At 48.6% G+C, this 26,945-nt stretch overlaps 1 protein-coding gene across 3 annotated transcripts in view; it reads left to right on the top strand.

Moving 5' to 3' along the window:
* CNTRL (centriolin) overlaps window positions 1-26,945 on the top strand; it is an 80,727-nt gene that overhangs the window by 10,909 nt on the left and 42,873 nt on the right. For all 3 annotated transcript variants that reach the window (XM_075834583.1, XM_075834582.1, XM_075834581.1), the window contains exons 3-11: window positions 1,918-2,042; window positions 2,131-2,261; window positions 3,102-3,243; window positions 3,324-3,510; window positions 4,725-4,918; window positions 16,865-16,984; window positions 17,522-17,750; window positions 17,958-18,067; window positions 18,555-18,749. In XM_075834583.1, the coding sequence (XP_075690698.1) occupies window positions 1,918-2,042; window positions 2,131-2,261; window positions 3,102-3,243; window positions 3,324-3,510; window positions 4,725-4,918; window positions 16,865-16,984; window positions 17,522-17,750; window positions 17,958-18,067; window positions 18,555-18,749 (1,433 nt within the window). The remainder of the gene's footprint in view (window positions 1-1,917; window positions 2,043-2,130; window positions 2,262-3,101; window positions 3,244-3,323; window positions 3,511-4,724; window positions 4,919-16,864; window positions 16,985-17,521; window positions 17,751-17,957; window positions 18,068-18,554; window positions 18,750-26,945) is intronic.

Below are 26,945 nucleotides of genomic sequence, written 5' to 3'. Positions count from 1 at the left end.
GTATATATAGTACAGGACATATAACTAGCGTGTGTATATATAGTACAGGACATATAACTGGCGTGTGTATATATAGTACAGGAGATATAACTGGCGTGTGTATATATAGTACAGGACATATAACTGGCGTGTGTATATATAGTACAGGACATATAACTGGCGTGTGTATATATAGTACAGGACATATAACTAGCGTGTGTATATATAGTACAGGACATATAACTAGCATGTGTGTATATATAGTACAGGACATATAACTGGCATGTGTATATATAGTACAGGGCATATAACTAGTGTGTGTATATATAGTACAGGACATATAACTAGCGTGTGTATATATAGTACAGGACATATAACTAGCGTGTGTATATATAGTACAGGACATATAACTAGCGTGTGTATATATAGAACAGGACATATAACTAGCGTGTGTATATATAGAACAGGACATATAACTAGCGTGTGTATATATAGTACAGGACATATAACTGGCGTGTGTATATATAGTACAGGACATATAACTGGCATGTGTATATATAGTACAGGGCATATAACTAGTGTGTGTATATATAGTACAGGACATATAACTAGCGTGTGTATATATAGAACAGGACATATAACTAGCGTGTGTATATATAGTACAGGACATATAACTAGCGTGTGTATATATAGTACAGGACATATAACTAGCGTGTGTATATATAGAACAGGACATATAACTAGCGTGTGTATATATAGAACAGGACATATAACTAGCGTGTGTATATATAGTACAGGGCATATAACTAGTGTGTGTATATATAGTACAGGACATATAACTAGCATGTGTATATATAGTACAGGACATATAACTAGCGTGTATATATAGTACAGGACATATAACTAGTGTGTGTGTGTATATATAGTACAGGACATATAACTGGCGTGTGTATATATAGTACAGGACATATAACTAGCATGTGTATATATAGTACAGGACATATAACTGGCGTGTGTATATATAGAACAGGACATATAACTAGCGTGTGTATATATAGTACAGGACATATAACTAGTGTGTGTATATATAGTACAGGGCATATAACTGGCGTGTGTGTATATATAGTACAGGACATATAACTAGTGTGTGTATATATAGTACAGGACATATAACTAGCGTGTGTATATATAGTACAGGACATATAACTAGTGTGTGTATATATAGTACAGGGCATATAGGTTCAGGAATTTTCACCTGCCTGCACTCGCTTTGCCTTGTTTTTTTTGCGGAGTTTTCACGGTTTGTCGGCCACGGGCAAAAAAAAACAGTGTGAAAACCGCGCTCTCTTCCTCCTATTGATGTGAATGGGAGGTCAGAGATGTAAACGCCTGAAGAAGGAGCATGAAAGTTATTTTTCCCACAGCATTTTTTTTTTCCTTTCGCGGGAAAAAAACGTCTTCGCTTCCTATTGAAATCAATGGGAGGCGTTTTCGGCCGTTTTTTTGGCACTGTTTCCGATTCGGTTTCAATGTCAAAAACTTAGTGTGAACTAGGCCTAAGACCTCTGCACATGCCGCCCGCTGTTGTTCCCTACGGCTCAGTTTACCTTTTCGGGGAGAATATCCTTATTGTCACAATCTGTATGTAGTCAGCGGTATATGGAGATAACCAGGCGCCTATGGGTTGTCTATAATGACAGCATAGCAAATAGGAAGACTATCCTCCACCCGACCGTCAGTCATTCAGCCGACCCTCCCGGAATCTCTTGAAGTCGACCTACGAGTTTGCACAATATGGCCCTATTGGTCATGAAGAGTACTGCATCTGCTCCACCTGTCGCGTTGTGTGTGTATATATTATATACATGTTTGTGCGCTGATAATGGATCAGTCCCGTCAATCAGACAGTAATGGTTGTTTGTTGTCCTGATTATAAAGGTGGGGACCCCGGGGTTCGTTACATCACGGAGTCTCTCGTCCAGAAATTATCCAAGCAAGAAAACCTGGCGTTTGTGAAGTGTCTGAACCTTTCCCTTTCAAAGGACGGAGGCAAGAAGTTTAAGGTCAGTGTCGCTGTGCTGAGAACGCCGAGGCTGCGTACGCAGCACCCCTGCAGGCGCATGGCAGGCTGACCGTACATCTGCTGTGCAGTTCATAGAGAACCTGGAGAAATGTGAGCGACTGGAAGTGCTGAACCTCGGGTATAATCTTATTGAGAGGGTGGAGAAGCTGGAGCGGCAGACGAGACTGCGGGAACTCAATCTGTCCCACAACAGGATCAGGTGAGACCGTCTCTCTCATACCTGCCGTCAGGTAAATCATCTCCTGTATGATCCCCCGACCTCCACACCGGCCCGCGCCGACCAGGCCTGAGACCTCATGCACACGACCGTGCCCATAATCCCGGTCCGTGGTAACGAGCACGGCCGGCCATGGACAGTCCCCCGCATTATAAAGTGTGGGAGCACGGTCCATATAACCAAAACATAGGACATGTCCTGTTCTTTCCGGAAGCTTTCTAGAGCCTGGACACCTCCCCATAAATATACTGACGAGGGCCATAGAAATGAATGGAACCGTATTTTAATCTGCAATTACGGTCGTGTGCATGGGGCCGAAGAAAAGGTAGATAGACATGACCCAATACTCCATTCACATCCAAAGCTGCAAGGTCACTCAATTTTATATGTAAATTATGTTTAGATGTTAAAATATGTTCAACAAGGCAATGTGATTAATACTGGCGGCCTGGAGCGTGCTGTATGTGACCATCAAAGGGGCGCTATATGGGCAGCCAAGGCACTTCCAATGAGAGCAGGCCGCAACTCCGGGAACAAAGTTAGAGGCCCAGCTCACGATATGATATGAAAAAATACAAAACTCTTTATTGAAGTCAAAATTAAAACAAGAAGTTAAAATTCCCGGGGAGAGAGCGCCTACGCGTTTCGAACTTTTCAGTTCTTAATCATAGCTCATGTTGGCCTCCTCAGCCCTCCCTATGGGTGGTATGGTCCTCGCCCTCTCCACGGGCCCCTCTGTGTCAGCTAATAGAGGGGGCCAGGCCCAATACAGAGATTGCACAAGACACACGGGAATAAACCAACATCTGACTTGTATTGCAGCAAGATTGAAGGTTTGGAGCACATGGCGGCTCTGCAGAAACTAAACCTGTCCGCCAATGACATCGAGCACATCCCTGCCTGGATGGGGAAGAAGATGAAGGCTCTGAGCGCCCTGAACCTGAAGCAGAACGCCGTCTCGTCAGTGAGTAGTGACGGATCGTCAGCGTATCGGCTGCCCGGGTAGATGGCCGGGGTATATGGGGTAACGATCTTCTTCTGTAGCTGCAGGATGTTTCTCGTCTCAAGCCATTAAAAGACCTGACTTCACTGATGTTGGCTGATAACCCGGTGGCCAAGCTCCCCCATTACCGTCTCCACCTCGTCTTCCACTTACGCTCCCTGAACGCTCTGGACGGACAGACGATCACAAACCAGGAGCGGCAGGAGGCCCACGACAGGTTTAATCTAGGTGAGAAGCCCCCACCCATATCATGGATACGTCATGTCCCGTCCTCTCAGGCTCTGTGCACGCGCTTACTAAAAAACGTCCGAAAACACGCAGCTCCGAGGGAAAGCCGCTCCTGGTTATCAGACGTTTTTTACGGCTGTTTTTCTATAGAGTCAATGAAAAACGCCTCCAAAAAACGGCTGAAGAAGCGACCTGCTCTTCTTTTTACGGGGAGTCTTTTTACGCGCTGGTTTTTCAAAACGGCTACGTAAAAATACGCCCCGTCGGAACAGAACGCCGTTTTTTCCATTGAAATCAATGGGCAGATGTTTGGAGGCGGTCTGCTTCCGATTTTACGAAAAACGTCTGAATATAAGCCATGTAAACATACCTTAAGGGTCCCGAAAAGTGGCTGAGAAATCGGAAGCAGAACGCCTCCAAACATCTGCCCATTGTTTACAATAGGAAATACGGCGTTCTGTTCCCACGGGGCGTTTTTTTACACTTCATTTTCCAAAAACAAAGCGTAAAAAGACGCCCGCGAAAAATAAGCTCATGTCTCTTCTTGGGCGTTTTTGGAGCCCTTTTTCATTGACTCTGTGGAAAAACAGCTCCAAAAACGGCCGTAAAAAATGCCGCAAAAATCGTGAGCGGCTTAAAAACGTCTGAAAACCAGGACCTGTTTTCCTTTGAAGCTCCTCCGTATTTTCAGAAGTTTTTAGTTAAGCGTGTGAACAGAGCCTGAGAGGGAAGCAGCGATCCTGTGTCCGGCACCCCCTTACTGAGGCGTGGACATGAGCTGCACGGTCGGTACAGGTGGAGGGGCAGCGCAGGAGCCGGCACCCGCTTGTATCCGCTATACACCCCTGACAGCAGTCACAGGATCCTGGATCCGTAGTCGTCGGCGGATCTGTAGCCGTCGGCCGTCTGCTGGTCCGTAAGCCCTCGGCCGTCTGCTGGTCCGTAGCCGTCGGCCGTCTGCTGGTCCGTAGCCGTCGGCCGTCTGCTGGTCCGTAGCCGTCGGCCGTCTGCTGGTCCGTAGCCGTCGGCCGTCTGCTGGTCCGTAGCCGTCGGCCGTCTGCTGGTCCGTAAGCCCTCGGCCGTCTGCTGGTCCGTAGCCGTCGGCCGTCTGCGGGTCCGTAGCCGTCGGCTGTCTGCGGGCTATGCTCTTGGGAATAAGGCTGCGCCATTTCAGCCCTACAATGTTGCGTGCTGACGATACTGAATTGTTGCAGAGGAGGTAGAAAAGCTGGAGAGAGACTTGGAGAAGAAGGTGAAGGAGATTGAGGAGCTGCAGAGTCAGAAGACAAAGGTCCTCGGGGAGCTGCAGAACCAGGACCAGCTGAATAGGACGTTGCGGCAGGAGACGCAGCATCACAAGAAGAGTTACAAGGAGCTGGAGCGAGAGATGGGCACCAAGAACGAGATAGTAAGTGGCCCCATTACCAGTGACACCTGAGGAAGAGGGAGACGTTCCCCTCAGACGCACGCGCACCGCTTTTGCGCTATTTTTCCTGTGATTTATTTCCATTGCCTACATAGCGCCAACATATTCCGCAGCGCTGCACAGAGATGACGTCACTAGGCTCGAGGGCTCACAATCTAAAGCACTAGAGAGAAGTTCCTATTGTGCAGCTCCAGTGGTCACATCTAGTTATAATCTTCACATCTAGAGCTGCACTCATAATTCTGCTGCTTTCCTTTTAGCTCTCATCTCTCTCTGTTTTTAACATGTTGTAATGCATTGTGGGATATGTAGTGTTTACACCAGGCACTGGACAGAGATAATTAAACCCATAATGCAGTGCAGGAGAGTGGACTTATTATGTACGCTGCGGCCCGTATCAGCCGCCCTGAGCTTATTATAATGTACGCTGCTCCCGTATCAGCCGACCTGGCATTAATTGCAGCTCGTTCTGTGTCTATTGAACTTCTCCTTTTAATTTCCTGCCGTTCAGGATTTGCTGACGTGTTGAAATGACATTACTGTAAGCGGCGTCACGTTGTGGTGACCGGACGCGGCATTACATTGCAGAACCCCAAATCTATAACCCCAGAGCTTCAGATGTAGCCCCCCCACCTGTGACCCTGAAGAGATTACACTAGACCAACAGGGATATTACAATATACCCTATACCACCAGTCACTGCCCTATATACCCCCAGTCACTGCCCTATATACCCCCAGTCACTGCCCTATATACCACCAGTCACTGCCCTATATACCCCCAGTCACTGCCCTATATACCACCAGTCACTGCCCTATACACCCCCAGTCACTGCCCTATACACCCCCAGTCACTGCCCTATATACCACCAGTCACTGCCCTATATACCCCCAGTCACTGCCCTATATACCCCCAGTCACTGCCCAATATACCCCCAGTCACTGCCCTATATACCCCCAGTCACTGCCCTATATACCACCAGTCACTGCCCAATATACCACCAGTCACTGCCCTATATACCCCCAGTCACTGCCCTATACACCCCCAGTCACTGCCCTATACACCCCCAGTCACTGCCCTATACACCCCCAGTCACTGCGCTATATACCCCCAGTCACTGCCCTATATACCCCCAGTCACTGCCCTATATACCCCCAGTCACTGCCCTATATACCCCCAGTCACTGCCCTATATACCCCCAGTCACTGCCCTATATACCCCCAGTCACTGCCCTATATACCACCAGTCACTGCCCTATATACCACCAGTCACTGCCCTATATACCCCCAGTCACTGCCCTATATACCACCAGTCACTGCCCTATATACCCCCAGTCACTGCCCTATATACCCCCAGTCACTGCCCTATATACCCCCAGTCACTGCCCTATATACCCCCAGTCACTGCCCTATATACCCCAGTCACTGCCCTATATACCCCCAGTCACTGCCCTATATACCCCCAGTCACTGCCCTATATACCACCAGTCACTGCCCTATATACCACCAGTCACTGCCCTATATACCCCCAGTCACTGCCCTATATACCCCCAGTCACTGCCCTATATACCCCCAGTCACTGCCCTATATACCCCCAGTCACTGCCCTATATACCCCAGTCACTGCCCTATATACCCCCAGTCACTGCCCTATATACCACCAGTCACTGCCCTATATACCCCCAGTCACTGCCCTATATACCCCCAGTCACTGCCCTATATACCACCAGTCACTGCCCTATATACCACCAGTCACTGCCCTATATACCACCAGTCACTGCCCTATATACCACCAGTCACTGCCCTATATACCACCAGTCACTGCCCTATACACCCCCAGTCACTGCCCTATATACCCCCAGTCACTGCCCTATATACCCCCAGTCACTGCCCAATATACCACCAGTCACTGCCCAATATACCACCAGTCACTGCCCTATATACCCCCAGTCACTGCCCTATATACCCCCAGTCACTGCTCTATATACCCCCAGTCACTGCCCAATATACCACCAGTCACTGCCCTATATACCCCCAGTCACTGCCCTATATACCACCAGTCACTGCCCAATATACCACCAGTCACTGCCCTATATACCCCCAGTCACTGCCCTATATACCCCCAGTCACTGCCCTATACACCCCCAGTCACTGCCCTATACACCCCCAGTCACTGCCCTATACACCCCCAGTCACTGCCCTATACACCCCCAGTCACTGCCCTATACACCCCCAGTCACTGCCCTATATACCACCAGTCACTGCCCAATATACCACCAGTCACTGCCCTATATACCCCCAGTCACTGCCCTATACACCCCCAGTCACTGCCCTTTATACCCCCAGTCACTGCCCTATATACCCCCAGTCACTGCCCTATATACCCCCAGTCACTGCCCTATATACCCCCAGTCACTGCCCTATATACCCCCAGTCACTGCCCTATATACCCCCAGTCACTGCCCTATATACCCCCAGTCACTGCCCTATATACCCCCAGTCACTGCCCTATATACCCCCAGTCACTGCCCTATATACCACCAGTCACTGCCCTATATACCACCAGTCACTGCCCAATATACCACCAGTCACTGCCCTATATACCCCCAGTCACTGCCCTATATACCCCCAGTCACTGCCCTATATACCCCCAGTCACTGCCCTATATACCCCCAGTCACTGCCCTATATACCACCAGTCACTGCCCTATATACCCCCAGTCACTGCCCTATATACCCCCAGTCACTGCCCTATATACCCCCAGTCACGGCCCTATATACCCCAGTCACGGCCCTATATACCCCAGTCACTGCCCTATACACCCCCAGTCACTGCCCTATACACCCCCAGTCACTGCCCTATACACCCCCAGTCACTGCCCTATACACCCCCAGTCACTGCCCTATACACCCCCAGTCACTGCCCTATATACCCCCAGTCACTGCCCTATACACCCCCAGTCACTGCCCTATATACCCCCAGTCACTGCCCTATATACCCCCAGTCACTGCGCTATATACCCCCAGTCACTGCCCTATATACCCCCAGTCACTGCCCTATATACCCCCAGTCACTGCCCTATATACCCCCAGTCACTGCCCTATATACCCCCAGTCACTGCCCTATATACCCCCAGTCACTGCCCTATATACCCCAGTCACTGCCCTATATACCCCAGTCACTGCCCTATATACCCCCAGTCTCTGCCCTATACACCCCCAGTCACTGCCCTATATACCACCAGTCACTGCCCTATATACCCCCAGTCACTGCCCTATACACCCCCAGTCACTGCCCTATACACCCCCAGTCACTGCCCTATATACCCCCAGTCACTGCCCTATATACCACCAGTCACTGCCCTATACACCCCCAGTCACTGCCCTATACACCCCCAGTCACTGCCCTATATACCCCCCAGTCACTGCCCTATGTACCCCAGTCACTGCCCTATATACCACCAGTCACTGCCCTATATACCCCCAGTCACTGCCCTATATATCCCCAGTCACTGCCCTATACACCCCCAGTCACTGCCCTATACACCCCCAGTCACTGCCCTATATACCCCAGTCACTGCCCTATATACCCCCAGTCACTGCCCTATGTACCCCAGTCACTGCCCTATACACCCCCAGTCACTGACCTATATACCCCAGTCACTGACCTATATACCCCAGTCACTGCCCTATACACCCCCAGTCACTGCCCTATATACCACCAGTCACTGCCCTATATACCACCAGTCACTGCCCTATATACCACCAGTCACTGCCCTATACACCCCCAGTCACTGCCCTATATACCACCAGTCACTGCCCTATATACCACCAGTCACTGCCCTATATACCACCAGTCACTGCCCTATATACCCCCAGTCACTGCCCTATATACCACCAGTCACTGCCCTATACACCCCCAGTCACTGCCCTATATACCACCAGTCACTGCCCTATATACCACCAGTCACTGCCCTATATACCACCAGTCACTGCCCTATATACCCCCAGTCACTGCCCTATATACCACCAGTCACTGCCCTATATACCCCCAGTCACTGCCCTATATACCCCAGTCACTGCCCTATATACCCCCAGTCACTGCCCTATATACCACCAGTCACTGCCCTATATACCACCAGTCACTGCCCTATATACTCCCAGTCACTGCCTATATACCCCAGTCACTGCCCTATATACCCCCAGTCACTGCCCTATATACCCCCAGTCACTGCCCTATATACCCCCAATCACTGCCCTATATACCCCCAGTCACTGCCCTATATACCCCCAGTCACTGCCCTATACACCCCCAGTCACTGCCCTATATACCCCAGTCACTGCCCTATATACCCCAGTCACTGCCCTATATATATATACCCCCAGTCACTGCCCTATATACCTCCAGTCACTGCCCTATATACCCCCAGTCACTGCCCTATATACCCCCAGTCACTGCCCTATATACCCCCAGTCACTGCCCTATATACCCCCAGTCACTGCCCTATATACCCCCAGTCACTGCCCTATATACCCCCAGTCACTGCCCTATATACCCCCAGTCACTGCCCTATATACCCCAGTCACTGCCCTATATACCCCCAGTCACTGCCCTATATACCACCAGTCACTGCCCTATATATATATACCCCCAGTCACTGCCCTATATACCCCCAGTCACTGCCCTATATACCACCAGTCACTGCCCTATATACCCCCAGTCACTGCCCTATATACCACCAGTCACTGCCCTATACACCCCCAGTCACTGCCCTATATACCCCCAGTCACTGCCCTATATACCCCCAGTCACTGCCCTATATACCACCAGTCACTGCCCTATATACCACCAGTCACTGCCCTATACACCCCCAGTCACTGCCCTATATATATATACCCCCAGTCCTCTTACATGCAGATGGTTTCCTCTATCAGGGCTCCACAGAGTTCACTACTTGTGGGGTCCACAGTAACATTTCCCCCTAGTGTCGGGGTGGAATATTCGTGCATTTTGCACCGCCTTCACCAACAGTCCATTTACAGCAAGTCTATACTGGGGCTCTGAGCATGGCACAGGGGTCGTCCAGACCTTGTATGTGAAGCCCACCCGCATGGAGTTGTGTAGTAGGCGGTCTCGTCCGTGCGGCCCCCTCCCACGCTCCTCCGGCGTCTCCTCTATAATGTCCTGCCGCTTGTCTCTGCTGGGTTTTCTCGCGACCATACTGCACATAGCGACGGCTCGTGGCCCTTCAATAGGGAATGGGTGGCAGTCACACGCTGTTACAGCAGAATGTATTGTCTTGTCTGTATTTCTTCTGTTTTAGGATTGTGCACTATAGAGCTGCCACCCCGTGCAGGACAATGCTGAGGGTTGTGCTGAGCGGGGGTGTCCCGCGGATGACGCCTTACATTTCCTGGCTGTGGTTCCGTGTCAGTGTTGCTGCGGCACTGTGCAGTGACTGATAATGATTGCCACCTCCACAGCTGCCCCTGTTACTAATGATCGTCACCCCCACAGCCGCCCCTGTTACTAATGATCGTCACCCCCACAGCTGCCCCTGTTACTAATGATTGTCACCCCCACAGCTGCCCCTGTTACTAATGATTGTCACCCCCACAGCCGCCCCTGTTACTAATGATTGTCACCCCCACAGCTGCCCCTGTTACTAATGATTGTCACCCCCACAGCTGCCCCTGTTACTAATGATTGTCACCCCCACAGCTGCCCCTGTTACTAATGATCGTCACCCCCACAGCTGCCCTTGTTACTAATGATCGTCACCCCCACAGCTGCCCTTGTTACTAATGATTGTCACCCCCACCGCTGCCCCTGTTACTAATGATCGTCACCCCCACAGCTGCCCCTGTTACTAATGATCGTCACCCCCACAGCTGCCCCTGTTACTAATGATCGTCACCCCCACAGCTGCCCCTGTTACTAATGATCGTCACCCCCACAGCTGCCCCTGTTACTAATGATTGTCACCCCCACAGCTGCCCCTGTTACTAATGATTGTCACCCCCACAGCTGCCCCTGTTACTAATGATTGTCACCCCCACAGCTGCCCCTGTTACTAATGATTGTCACCCCCACAGCTGCCCGTTACTAATGATTGTCACCCCCACAGCCGCCCCTGTTACTAATGATCGTCACCCCCACAGCCGCCCCTGTTACTAATGATCGTCACCCCCACAGCTGCCCCTGTTACTAATGATTGTCACCCCCACAGCCGCCCCTGTTACTAATGATTGTCACCCCCACAGCTGCCCCTGTTACTAATGATTGTCACCCCCACAGCTGCCCCTGTTACTAATGATTGTCACCCCCACCGCTGCCCCTGTTACTAATGATCGTCACCCCCACAGCTGCCCCTGTTACTAATGATCGTCACCTCCACAGCTGCCCCTGTTACTAATGATTGTCACCCCCACAGCCGCCCTTGTTACTAATGATTGTCACCCCCACAGCCGCCCCTGTTACTAATGATTGTCACCCCCACAGCTGCCCCTGTTACTAATGATTGTCACCCCCACAGCTGCCCCTGTTACTAATGATTGTCACCCCCACAGCTGCCCCTGTTACTAATGATTGTCACCCCCACAGCTGCCTCTGTTACTAATGATTGTCACCCCCACAGCTGCCCCTGTTACTAATGATCGTCACCCCCACAGCTGCCCCTGTTACTAATGATTGTCACCCCCACAGCCGCCCCTGTTACTAATGATTGTCACCCCCACAGCTGCCCCTGTTACTAATGATTGTCACCCCCACAGCTGCCCCTGTTACTAATGATCGTCACCCCCACAGCTGCCCCTGTTACTAATGATCGTCACCCCCACAGCTGCCCCTGTTACTAATGATTGTCACCCCCACAGCTGCCCCTGTTACTAATGATTGTCACCCCCACAGCTGCCCCTGTTACTAATGATTGTCACCCCCACAGCCGCCCCTGTTACTAATGATTGTCACCCCCACAGCCGCCCCTGTTACTAATGATTGTCACCCCCACAGCTGCCCCTGTTACTAATGATCGTCACCCCCACAGCTGCCCTTGTTACTAATGATTGTCACCCCCACAGCTGCCCTTGTTACTAATGATCGTCACCCCCCACAGCTGCCCCTGTTACTAATGATTGTCACCCCCACAGCTGCCCCTGTTACTAATGATTGTCACCCCCACAGCCGCCCCTGTTACTAATGATTGTCACCCCCACAGCTGCCCCTGTTACTAATGATTGTCACCCCCACAGCTGCCCCTGTTACTAATGATCGTCACCCCCACAGCTGCCCTTGTTACTAATGATTGTCACCCCCACAGCTGCCCTTGTTACTAATGATCGTCACCCCCACAGCTGCCCCTGTTACTAATGATTGTCACCCCCACAGCTGCCCTTGTTACAGTCACATACAAAACACACAACAAGACTAAAGAAAGACTGGACTCCACCAGCACTGCTCATCCGGGTCAGCCTGATTCATGATTACAATGGCAGAACACGGGGAGAGTATGGGAAACGTAGCGGATATTGATCCAGTCTGTACCTCAATATCTACATGCGAGGGTAATGGCCAGACGCCTCAGAGACCGCTGTACCCCCTCCTCTACTGTCAGGGAATAGTAACACATGGAGCAGACTACACAGGGGTTGTTTGTCGTCTGTTACCATGGAGTACACATAGATCTGCATATAAGCTGCAGACTCAGAACGAGCGCAGGTTTATAATGGGTTATTTGCTTCATTTTTGTCTGCGTTGCATTGGAGCAGTGATAAGAATTGTTTGTACCAGTGAACGTGTCCTTTCATGTGCCAGCAATGGCTCCAGAGCCGCCTCATCTCTCACCTTCTTCTCAATTCCTTCTTTCCACCTCGCAGCCTGTCCTGGGCTTCCCTGTGAGCAGGTATCCGAGCCCGTCTCCCCCATATCTTGCTGCATGACCCCTGTGAGCAGTATCCGAGCCCGTCTCCCCCATATCTTGCTGCATGACCCCTGTGAGCAGTATCTGAGCCCGTCTCCCCATATCTTGCTGCATGACCCCTGTGAGCGGTATCCGAGCCCGTCTCCCCCATAACTTGCTGCATGACCCCTGTGAGCAGTATCTGAGCCCGTCTCCCCCATAACTTGCTGCATGACCCCTGTGAGCGGGTATCTGAGCCCGTCTCCCCCATAACTTGCTGCATGACCCCTGTGAGCAGTATCTGAGCCCGTCTCCCCCATAACTTGCTGCATGACCCCTGTGAGCAGGTATCCGAGCCCGTCTCCCCCATAACTTGCTGCATGACCCCTGTGAGCAGTATCTGAGCCCGTCTCCCCCATAACTTGCTGCATGACCCCTGTGAGCAGTATCTGAGCCCGTCTCCCCCATATCTTGCTGCATGACCCCTGTGAGCAGTATCTGAGCCCGTCTCCCCCATAACTTGCTGCATGACCCCTGTGAGCAGTATCCGAGCCCGTCTCCCCCATAACTTGCTGCATGACCCCTGTGAGCAGTATCTGAGCCCGTCTCCCCCATAACTTGCTGCATGACCCCTGTGAGCAGTATCCGAGCCCGTCTCCCCCATAACTTGCTGCATGACCCCTGTGAGCAGGTATCCGAGCCCGTCTCCCCCATAACTTGCTGCATGACCCCTGTGAGCAGTATCTGAGCCCGTCTCCCCCATAACTTGCTGCATGACCCCTGTGAGCAGTATCTGAGCCTGTCTCCCCCATAACTTGCTGCATGACCCCTGTGAGCAGGTATCCGAGCCCTTCTCCCCCATAACTTGCTGCATGACCCCTGTGAGCAGGTATCCGAGCCCGTCTCCCCCATAACTTGCTGCATGACCCCTGTGAGCAGTATCTGAGCCCGTCTCCCCCATAACTTGCTGCATGACCCCTGTGAGCAGGTATCTGAGCCCGTCTCCCCCATAACTTGCTGCATGACCCCTGTGAGCAGTATCTGAGCCCGTCTCCCCCATAACTTGCTGCATGACCCCTGTGAGCAGTATCTGAGCCAGTCTCCCCCATAACTTGCTGCATGACCCCTGTGAGCAGGTATCTGAGCCCGTCTCCCCCATAACTTGCTGCATGACCCCTGTGAGCAGTATCTGAGCCCGTCTCCCCCATAACTTGCTGCATGACCCCTGTGAGCAGTATCTGAGCCCGTCTCCCCCATAACTTGCTGCATGACCCCTGTGAGCAGTATCCGAGCCTGTCTCCCCCATAACTTGCTGCATGACCCCTGTGAGCAGGTATCCGAGCCCGTCTCCCCCATAACTTGCTGCATGACCCCTGTGAGCAGGTATCCGAGCCCGTCTCCCCCATAACTTGCTGCATGACCCCTGTGAGCAGTATCTGAGCCCGTCTCCCCCATAACTTGCTGCATGACCCCTGTGAGCAGTATCTGAGCCCGTCTCCCCCATAACTTGCTGCATGACCCCTGTGAGCAGTATCCGAGCCTGTCTCCCCCATAACTTGCTGCATGACCCCTGTGAGCAGGTATCTGAGCCCGTCTCCCCCATAACTTGCTGCATGACCCCTGTGAGCAGGTATCCGAGCCCGTCTCCCCCATAACTTGCTGCATGACCCCTGTGAGCAGTATCTGAGCCCGTCTCCCCCATAACTTGCTGCATGACCCCTGTGAGCAGTATCTGAGCCCGTCTCCCCCATAACTTGCTGCATGACCCCTGTGAGCGGGTATCTGAGAGCGGGTATCTGAGCCCGTCTCCCCCATATCTTGCTGCATGACCCCTGTGAGCAGTATCTGAGCCCGTCTCTCCCATAACTTGCTGCATGACCCCTGTGAGCAGTATCTGAGCCCGTCTCCCCCATAACTTGCTGCATGACCCCTGTGAGCGGGTATCTGAGCCCGTCTCCCCCATATCTTGCTGCATGACCCCTGTGAGCAGTATCTGAGCCCGTCTCTCCCATAACTTGCTGCATGACCCCTGTGAGCAGTATCTGAGCCCGTCTCCCCCATAACTTGCTGCATGACCCCTGTGAGCAGTATCCGAGCCTGTCTCCCCCATAACTTGCTGCATGACCCCTGTGAGCAGTATCCGAGCCTGTCTCCCCCATAACTTGCTGCATGACCCTGTGAGCAGTATCTGAGCCCGTCTCCCCCATAACTTGCTGCATGACCCCTGTGAGCAGTATCTGAGCCCGCCTCCCCATAACTTGCTGCATGACCCCTGTGAGCAGTATCCGAGCCCGTCTCCCCATATCTTGCTGCATGACCCCTGTGAGCAGTATCCGAGCCCGTCTCCCCATAACTTGCTGCATGACCCCTGTGAGCAGTATCTGAGCCCGTCTCCCCATATCTTGCTGTATGACCCCTGTGAGCAGTATCCGAGCCCGTCTCCCCATAACTTGCTGCATGACCCCTGTGAGCAGTATCTGAGCCCGTCTCCCCATAACTTGCTGCATGACCCCTGTGAGCAGTATCTGAGCCCGTCTCCCCCATAACTTGCTGCATGACCCCTGTGAGCAGTATCCGAGCCTGTCTCCCCCATAACTTGCTGCATGACCCCTGTGAGCAGTATCCGAGCCCGTCTCCCCCATAACTTGCTGCATGACCCCTGTGAGCAGTATCCGAGCCTGTCTCCCCATATCTTGCTGCATGACCCCTGTGAGCAGTATCTGAGCCCGTCTCCCCATAACTTGCTGCATGACCCCTGTGAGCAGTATCCGAGCCCGTCTCCCCATAACTTGCTGCATGACCCCTGTGAGCAGTATCTGAGCCCGTCTCCCCCATATCTTGCTGCATGACCCCTGTGAGCAGTATCTGAGCCCGTCTCCCCCATAACTTGCTGCATGACCCCTGTGAGCAGTATCTGAGCCCGTCTCCCCATATCTTGCTGCATGACCCCTGTGAGCAGTATCTGAGCCCGTCTCCCCATAACTTGCTGCATGACCCCTGTGAGCAGTATCTGAGCCCGTCTCCCCCATAACTTGCTGCATGACCCCTGTGAGCAGTATCTGAGCCCGTCTCCCCCATAACTTGCTGCATGACCCCTGTGAGCAGTATCTGAGCCCGTCTCCCCCATATCTTGCTGCATGACCCCTGTGAGCAGTATCTGAGCCCGCCTCCCCCATAACTTGCTGCATGACCCCTGTGAGCAGTATCTGAGCCCGTCTCCCCCATAACTTGCTGCATGACCCCTGTGAGCAGTATCCGAGCCCGTCTCCCCATATCTTGCTGCATGACCCCTGTGAGCAGTATCTGAGCCCGTCTCCCCATAACTTGCTGCATGACCCCTGTGAGCAGTATCTGAGCCCGTCTCCCCCATAACTTGCTGCATGACCCCTGTGAGCAGTATCCGAGCCCGTCTCCCCCATAACTTGCTGCATGACCCCTGTGAGCAGTATCTGAGCCCGCCTCCCCCATAACTTGCTGCATGACCCCTGTGAGCAGTATCCGAGCCTGTCTCCCCATAACTTGCTGCATGACCTCTGTGAGCAGTATCTGAGCCCGTCTCCCCCCATATCTTGCTGCATGACCCCTGTGAGCAGTATCTGAGCCCGTCTCCCCCATAACTTGCTGCATGACCCCTGTGAGCAGTATCTGAGCCCGTCTCCCCCATATCTTGCTGCATGACCCCTGGGATTAGTCCTGCATGAGTCCTGACGTGTTCTCTGTGATCTCTCTCCTGCATTAGACCTGCGATGTGCGTCCTGCGGGGGGAGCTCTGCATGCGGTGTGTGAGGTACAATGTCGCTACAGCTCACGTGTAGAACCACAAGCCCCAGCAGTGCCCCCGGCATGCTCCCTCATTCTATGGCGTGTGTGTTTGTCCTCGTGTAGTCCCTGCTGTGTGATAATGGAGGGAGGGAGTAGTCAGGGACCTGGTGGTGCTGTGATTGTGATGTGCCCGTAGTCCTGTCCTCGTAGTCCTGTCCTGTTATCTCACCCGGATCTCGTTCTGCGCTCATCTTTGTTCTTCCTTTGGTAGCTGAAGCAGAAGACGCTGGAGCTGACCCGTGCGTGCCAGAAGCAGTACGAGCTGGAGCAGGAGCTGGCCTTCTACAAGATCGACGCCAAGTTCGAGCCCTTGGGATATCCGACCTCTGAGGTGACGTCATTCCATCTCTTTATGGGATTTCCTGGCTGATGGGAGTTGTAGTCTGTGTAGCCTTCACCTGCTGACTGATAACAGGACGTGTCCCGGGAGCCTCCGGCAGAAACACTTTATATTCTCCTGTTAAATTGTAAAGTGAAATAGAAGTCCTTGTCCTAGATTCATCCGTATTTAGGTATAGGGAGGGAAGGGGCAGATCGGCCTAGTTATATCGCAATCCATCAGCTTCCCCTATACCACTGCAGAAGTGGCTGGATTTGCCGTTCAGAGCTCTTGGAAAGCTGAGTGACGACATATGGGAACAATGATTGCAGGTTGTCATGCAGCGTTTTTAGTTGGCGGGGCTCTTTAAGATTGACAATCTCCCTCCTATAGGATGTATTAACAGGTCGGCCGCAGGGGAAGCCAATGACTGACCACGTCAACCTTTAGGACCGGGCAGCTTCCCACATTGTGTGTATATTAGATGCATGTGGGGTTATACTCCCCCCTCTCGGCTTGTAATGTTTGTATATGGTTTGTCCTATATAGGAGGTCGGGGCTGAGGGCGGTCCTGGAGAAAGTCCGTACATTGGTAAAGCCCGGTACAAGAGGAACCTGTATGTCCAGGAGAGCTACATCCCCGATCCTGCGCAGCAGATACAAGTCGGAGAGATCGCGCCGGACACCGACGACCAGATCACAAACCAGCAGATCCGGGCCAGGATTCACACCAGCCTCGATGTAGACCTGAATGAGAAGGAGAAAAACATACGAGCAGGTGAAAGAAGGCACAGTCAGGGCCGGGGGAGGCTGCTTCACAATGTTGGGAGTTGTAGTATCACCTCCACAGTGCAATGGTGACACTTGTATAACAACACATAGAGCTGATGGCACGGCCCAGCACGGAGCTCTTACTTCTGGCCAGGGGCTTTATGGCGTGTCAGTGAAGTTAAGACGTTTTTTTTCTTGGTTTCTATTTTGTCAGCTGAAACAAAACTGACGGAACTGCGAAAAGACGTCGTCCAGGCTGAGGAGCAGATCATAAAAGCTTCTGAAGAGCTGAAGGAGCTGGAAGATGCAGTGACGCAGAAGAAGGTGAGTGGAAGGAACAATCACATAAATCCGTGCCCGTCCCGGCAGCAATGGAGACAGCAGGGGGCAGCGTTCCGCTATATACCTCCCTGCCCCCGCCCTGACTGGCACCTCATATTCTACCCCTGCTCTTCAGGGGACACTAATAAAGCATTCTGTTCAGCTTCTCTTACTTCTGTGTTTCTGGGAAAGTTGGGTGAGGACCAGTATGGCTGCCATTACCGCTCACCCAGCTTTCCCATTCACCTCAAATCTGCCCAATCCTGGCGCGATGGTTGTATCACTGCTCAGGAGTCTGGACAAGCTGGGTGACAAGTCACAAGATGTCACTTCTCGGTGGAGGGGCCGGATACCGCAGCACATCGACCAACACTTTATTTTACCGTCTCCAGTCATTTTTGTCAGCCGCTCATAAATCATCCCTTGTTATATAATATTCCCACAATTCCCTCAGACTCTGATGATAAAAATGTCTCTTCCTTTTATTTAGATTTCAGAGGCGGAGAAGGAGGAACTCCGGCAGCAGCTGAGCAGCAGAATCCGGCTCCTGAACCAGCTGAGGGACGAGGCGCAGGAGCTGGAGGGGCAGATGGACTGGCAGCGGAGAGAGATGGACAAGAAGCAGCGGGAGATCGAGGCGCTGCAGCGACACCTCCATTCCCTCAGCCCCCAGGACCCCAGACATGTGAGTGATGCCGAGAAGGAGCCGCTCACCGGCCCCGTCATGTCAGACCTATGGGTTCTTAATCAGCAGGACCAACAGAAAAGAGAACATATAGACCTATTACATACAATGTATACACCGTGTCCTTATAGCACCATATATATATACCCCCAGCACCAAATGAAAAGAGAACATATAGCGCCCATATAGACCTATCAGGGGATGTTCACACGCACTGTTTTCTGACGTCATTCGGGCGTTTTACGCCTCGAATTATGCCTGAAAAGACGGCTCCAATACGCCTCAAACATCTGCCCACTGCCTGCCAACATCTGCCCACTGCCTGCCAACATCTGCCCACTGCCTGCCAACATCTGCCCACTGCCTGCCAACATCTGCCCACTGCCTGCCAACATCTGCTCACTGCCTGCCAACATCTGCTCACTGCCTGCAATGGGTCTTACAATGTTCTGTTCCCACAAGGTGTCATTTTACGCGTCGCTGTCAAAAGACGGCGCGTAAAAAGACGCCCGCGAAAAAGAAGTGCAGGACACATATACATTATATGCGGGACACTTATATACATTATATGCGGGACACTTCTATACATTATATGCGGGACACTTATATACATTATATGCGGGACACTTATATACATTATATGCGGGACACTTATATACATTATATGCGGGACACTTCTATACATTATATGCGGGACACTTCTATACATTATATGCGGGACACTTCTATACATTACATGCGGGACACTTATATACATTACATGCGGGACACTTATATACATTATATGCGGGACACTTATATACATTATATGCGGGACACTTCTATACATTATATGCGGGACACTTATATACATTACATGCGGGACACTTATATACATTATATGCGGGACACTTATATACATTATATGCGGGACACTTATATACATTATATGCGGGACACTTATATACATTATATGCGGGACACTTATATACATTATATGCGGGACACTTCTATACATTATATGCGGGACACTTATATACATTATATGCGGACACCTATATACATTATATGCGGGACACTTATATACATTATATGCGGGACACTTATATACATTATATGCGGGACACTTATATACATTATATGCGGGACACTTATATACATTATATGCGGGACACTTATATACATTATATGCGGGACACTTATATACATTATATGCGGGACACTTATATACATTATATGCGGGACACTTATATACATTATATGCGGGACACTTATATACATTATATGCGGGACGCTTCTATACATTATATGCGGGACACTTATATACATTATATGCGGGACACTTATATACATTATATGCGGGACACTTATATACATTATATGCGGGACACTTATATACATTATATGCGGGACACTTATATACATTATATGCGGGACACTTATATACATTATATGCGGGACACTTATATACATTATATGCGGGACACTTATATACATTATATGCGGGACACTTCTATACATTACATGCGGGACACTTCTATACATTACATGCGGGACACTTATATACATTACATGCGGGACACTTATATACATTATATGCGGGACACTTATATACATTATATGCGGGACACTTATATACATTATATGCGGGACACTTATATACATTATATGCGGGACACTTATATACATTATATGCGGGACACTTATATACATTATATGCGGGACACTTGTATACATTACATGCGGGACACTTATATACAATATATGCGGGACACTTCTATACATTATATGCGGGACACTTCTATACATTATATGCGGGACACTTATATACATTACATGCGGGACACTTATATACATTATATGCGGGACACTTATATACATTACATGCGGGACACTTATATACATTACATGCGGGACACTTATATACATTACATGCGGGACACTTATATACATTATATGCGGGACACTTATATACATTATATGCGGGACACTTATATACATTATATGCGGGACACTTATATACATTACATGCGGGACACTTATATACATTACATGCGGGACACTTATATACATTACATGCGGGACACTTATATACATTACATGCGGGACACTTATATACATTATATGCGGGACACTTCTATACATTATATGCGGGACACTTCTATACATTATATGCGGGACACTTCTATACATTACATGCGGGACACTTATATACATTATATGCGGGACACTTATATACATTATATGCGGGACACTTATATACATTATATGCGGGACACTTATATACATTATATGCGGGACACTTATATACATTATATGCGGGACACTTATATACATTATATGCGGGACACTTATATACATTATATGCGGGACACTTATATACATTATATGCGGGACACTTATATACATTATATGCGGGACACTTATATACATTATATGCGGGACACTTCTATACATTACATGCGGGACACTTATATACATTACATGCGGGACACTTATATACATTACATGCGGGACACTTATATACATTATATGCGGGACACTTATATACATTATATGCGGGACACTTCTATACATTATATGCGGGACACTTATATACATTATATGCGGGACACTTATATACATTATATGCGGGACACTTATATACATTACATGCGGGACACTTATATACATTATATGCCGGACACTTATATACATTATATGCGGGACACTTATATACATTATATGCGGGACACTTATATACATTATATGCGGGACACTTATATACATTATATGCGGGACACTTATATACATTATATGCGGGACACTTGTATACATTACATGCGGGACACTTATATACAATATATGCGGGACACTTCTATACATTATATGCGGGACACTTCTATACATTATATGCGGGACACTTATATACATTACATGCGGGACACTTATATACATTATATGCGGGACACTTATATACATTACATGCGGGACACTTATATACATTACATGCGGGACACTTATATACATTATATGCGGGACACTTATATACATTATATGCGGGACACTTATATACATTATATGCGGGACACTTATATACATTATATGCGGGACACTTATATACATTATATGCGGGACACTTATATACATTACATGCGGGACACTTATATACATTACATGCGGGACACTTATATACATTACATGCGGGACACTTATATACATTACATGCGGGACACTTATATACATTACATGCGGGACACTTATATACATTACATGCGGGACACTTCTATACATTACATGCGGGACACTTATATACATTATATGCGGGACACTTATATACATTACATGCGGGACACTTATATACATTATATGCGGGACACTTATATACATTACATGCGGGACACTTATATACATTATATGCGGGACACTTATATACATTATATGCGGGACACTTCTATACATTACATGCGGGACACTTATATACATTATATGCGGGACACTTATATACATTACATGCGGGACACTTATATACATTACATGCGGGACACTTATATACATTATATGCGGGACACTTATATACATTACATGCGGGACACTTATATACATTATATGCGGGACACTTATATACATTATATGCGGGACACTTCTATACATTACATGCGGGACACTTATATACATTACATGCGGGACACTTATATACATTACATGCGGGACACTTATATACATTACATGCGGGACACTTATATACATTATATGCGGGACACTTATATACATTATATGCGGGACACTTATATACATTATATGCGGGACACTTATATACATTATATGCGGGACACTTATATACATTACATGCGGGACACTTATATACATTATATGCGGGACACTTATATACATTATATGCGGGACACTTATATACATTATATGCGGGACACTTATATACATTATATGCGGGACACTTATATACATTATATGCGGGACACTTATATACATTATATGCGGGACACTTATATACATTATATGCGGGACACTTCTATACATTATATGCGGGACACTTCTATACATTATATGCGGGACACTTATATACATTATATGCGGGACACTTATATACATTATATGCGGGACACTTATATACATTATATGCGGGACACTTATATACATTATATGCGGGACACTTCTATACATTATATGCGGGACACTTATATACATTATATGCGGGACACTTATATACATTATATGCGGGACACTTATATACATTATATGCGGGACACTTATATACATTATATGCGGGACACTTATATACATTATATGCGGGACACTTATATACATTATATGCGGGACACTTATATACATTACATGCGGGACACTTCTATACATTATATGCGGGACACTTATATACATTATATGCGGGACACTTATATACATTATATGCGGGACACTTCTATACATTATATGCGGGACACTTATATACATTATATGCGGGACACTTATATACATTATATGCGGGACACTTATATACATTATATGCGGGACACTTATATACATTATATGTAGGACACTTATATACATTATATGCGGGACACTTATATACATTATATGCGGGACACTTATATACATTACATGCAGGTCACTTCTTGGGACGTTTTTGGAGCCGTTTTTCATTTACTCCATTGAAAAACAGCTCCAATGACGTCCGTAAAATATGCCGCGAAAAACGCAAGTACTTGCAAAAAAAAGTCTGAAAATCAGAAGCTGTTTTCGTCTGAAAGCCGCTCCGTAATTTCAGATGTATTTTGCTAAGCCGTGTGAACATACCCTGACATGCAATGTATACACAGTGTCCTTATAGCACCATATATATATACCCCCAGCAACCCAGGACCAAATGTATACAGTCCGTATAGACGGCTATATAGACCTATTACATACAATACACACACACTCTGTCCTTATAACATATATACTAGTCCTACTCAATGAATTAGAATATCATCAATACGATCATATATTTCAGTAATTCAGCTCATAAAGTGTCTCATATTCTATAGATTCATCACACAGAGGGATCTCATATATTCTATAGATTCATCACACACAGAGGGATCTCCTATATTCTATAGACTCATCACACACAGAGGGATCTCATATATTCTATAGATTCATCACACACAGAGGGATCTCCTATATTCTATAGACTCATCACACACAGAGGGATCTCATATATTCTATAGATTCATCACACACAGAGGGATCTCATACATTCTATAGATTCATCACACACAGAGGGATCTCATATATTCTATAGATTCATCACACCGAGGGTTCTCATATATTCTATAGATTCATCACACACAGAGGGATCTCATATATTCTATAGATTCATCACACACAGAGGGATCTCATATATTCTATAGATTCATCACACACAGAGGGATCTCATATATTCTATAGATTCATCACACACAGAGGGATCTCATATATTCTATAGATTCATCACACACAGAGGGATCTCGTATATTCTATAGATTCATCACACACAGAGGGATCTCATATATTCTATAGATTCATCACACACAGAGGGATCTCATATATTCTATAGATTCATCACACACAGAGGGATCTCATATATTCTATAGATTCATCACACACAGAGGGATCTCATATATTCTATAGATTCATCACACACAGAGGGATCTCATATATTCTATAGATTCATCACACACAGAGGGATCTCATATATTCTATAGATTCATCACACACACAGGGATCTCATATATTCTATAGATTCATCACACACAGAGGGATCTCATATATTCTATAGATTCATCACACACACAGGGATCTCATATATTCTATAGATTCATCACACACAGAGGGATCTCATATATTCTATAGATTCATCACACACAGAGGGATCTCATATATTCTATAGATTCATCACACACAGGGATCTCATATATTCTATAGATTCATCACACACAGAGGGATCTCATATATTCTATAGATTCATCACACACAGAGGGATCTCATATATTCTATAGATTCATCACACACAGAGGGATCTCATATATTCTATAGATTCATCACACACAGAGGGATCTCATATTCTATAGATTCATCACACACACAGAGGGATCTCATATATTCTATAGATTCATCACACACAGAGGGATCTCATATATTCTATAGATTCATCACACACAGAGGGATCTCATATATTCTATAGATTCGTTACACACAGAGGGATCTCATATTCTATAGATTCATCACACACACAGAGGGATCTCATATATTCTATAGATTCATCACACACAGAGGGATCTCATATATTCTATAGATTCATCACACACAGAGGGATCTCATATATTCTATAGATTCATCACACACAGAGGGATCTCGTATATTCTATAGATTCATCACACACAGAGGGATCTCATATATTCTATAGATTCATCACACAGAGGGATCTCATATATTCTATAGATTCATCACACACAGAGGGATCTCATATATTCTATAGATTCATCAGACACAGAGGGATCTCGTATATTCTATAGATTCATCACACACAGAGGGATCTCATATATTCTATAGATTCATCACACACAGAGGGATCTCATATATTCTATAGATTCATCACACACAGAGGGATCTCATATATTCTATAGATTCATCACACACAGAGGGATCTATTTCCAGCAGTTTTCTCTTGTAATGTTGATGATTATGGGAACAGTTACTGAAAACCCAAAATTTTGTGTCTCAGAAAATGAGAATATTATATAAGCCCAATATCAAAATGATTTTTAATAAGGAAATGTCGTCCTACTGAGAAGTCTGTCCAGTATCTGCCCCCAATACTTGGCCGGGGCTCCGACTCTGCATGAATTACTGCATCAATGCGGCGGGGCATGGAGGCGATCAGCCTGTGGCACTGCTCAGGTGTTATCAATGCTGCGTGGCATGGAGGGGATCAGCCTGTGGCACTGCTCAGGTGTTATCAATGCTGCGTGGCATGGAGGGGATCAGCCTGTGGCACTGCTGAGGTGTTATTAATGCGGCGTGGCATGGAGGTGATCAGCCTGTGGCACTGCTGAGGTGTTATCAATGCGGCGTGGCATGGGGGCGATCAGCCTGTGGCACTGCTCAGGTGTTATCAATGCTGCGTGGCATGGAGGGGATCAGCCTGTGGCACTGCTGAGGTGTTATCAATGCGGCGTGGCATGGAGGCGATCAGCCTGTGGCACTGCTGAGGTATTATCAATGCGGCGTGGCATGGGGTCGATCAGCCTGTGGCACTGCTGAGGTATTATCAATGCGGCGTGGCATGGGGGCGCTCAGCCTGTGGCACTGCTGAGGTATTAATGCGGCGTGGCATGGGGGCGATCAGCCTGTGGCACTGCTGAGGTATTTTCAATGCGGCGTGGCATGGGGGCGATCAGCCTGTGGCACTGCTGAGGTGATATCAATGCGGCGTGGCATGGAGGCGATCAGCCTGTGGCACTGCTGAGGTGATATCAATGCGGCGTGGCATGGGGGCGATCAGCCTGTGGCACTGCTGAGGTGATATCAATGCGGCGTGGCATGGAGGCGATCAGCCTGTGGCACTGCTGAGGTGATATCAATGCGGCGTGGCATGGGGGCGATCAGCCTGTGGCACTGCTGAGGGGTTATCAATGCGGCGTGGCTTGGAGGTGATCAGACGATGGCACTGCTGAGGTGTTGTTAATGCGGCGTGGCATGGAGGTGATCAGCCTGTGGCACTGCTGAGGAGATATCAATGCGGCGTGGTATGGAGGTGATCAGCCTGTGGCACTGCTGAGGTGTTATCAATGTGGCGTGGCATGGAGGTAATCAGCCTGTGGCACTGCTGAGGTGTTATCAATGCTGCGTGGCATGGAGGTGATCAGCCTGTGGCACTGCTGAGGTGTTATTAATGCGGCGTGGCATGGGGGCGATCAGCCTGTGGCACTGCTGAGGTGATATCAATGCGGCATGGCATGGAGACGATCAGCCTGTGGCACTTCTGAGGTGTTATCAATGTGGCGTGGCATGGAGGCGATCAGCCTGTGGCACTGCTGAGCTTTTATCAATGCGGCGTGGCATGGAGATCAGCCTGGGGCACTGCTGAGGTGTTATCAATGCTGCGTGGCATGGGGGCGATGAGCCTGTGGCACTGCTGAGGTGTTTGTCAATGCGGCGTGGCATGGAGGCGATCAGCCTGTGGCACTGCTGAGGTGT

This window comes from Rhinoderma darwinii, chromosome 8 (assembly GCF_050947455.1).
Source record: "Rhinoderma darwinii isolate aRhiDar2 chromosome 8, aRhiDar2.hap1, whole genome shotgun sequence".
In the NCBI taxonomy this organism is placed as follows: Eukaryota; Metazoa; Chordata; class Amphibia; order Anura; family Rhinodermatidae; genus Rhinoderma; species Rhinoderma darwinii.
This window is presented reverse-complemented; position numbering and strand designations above follow the sequence as displayed.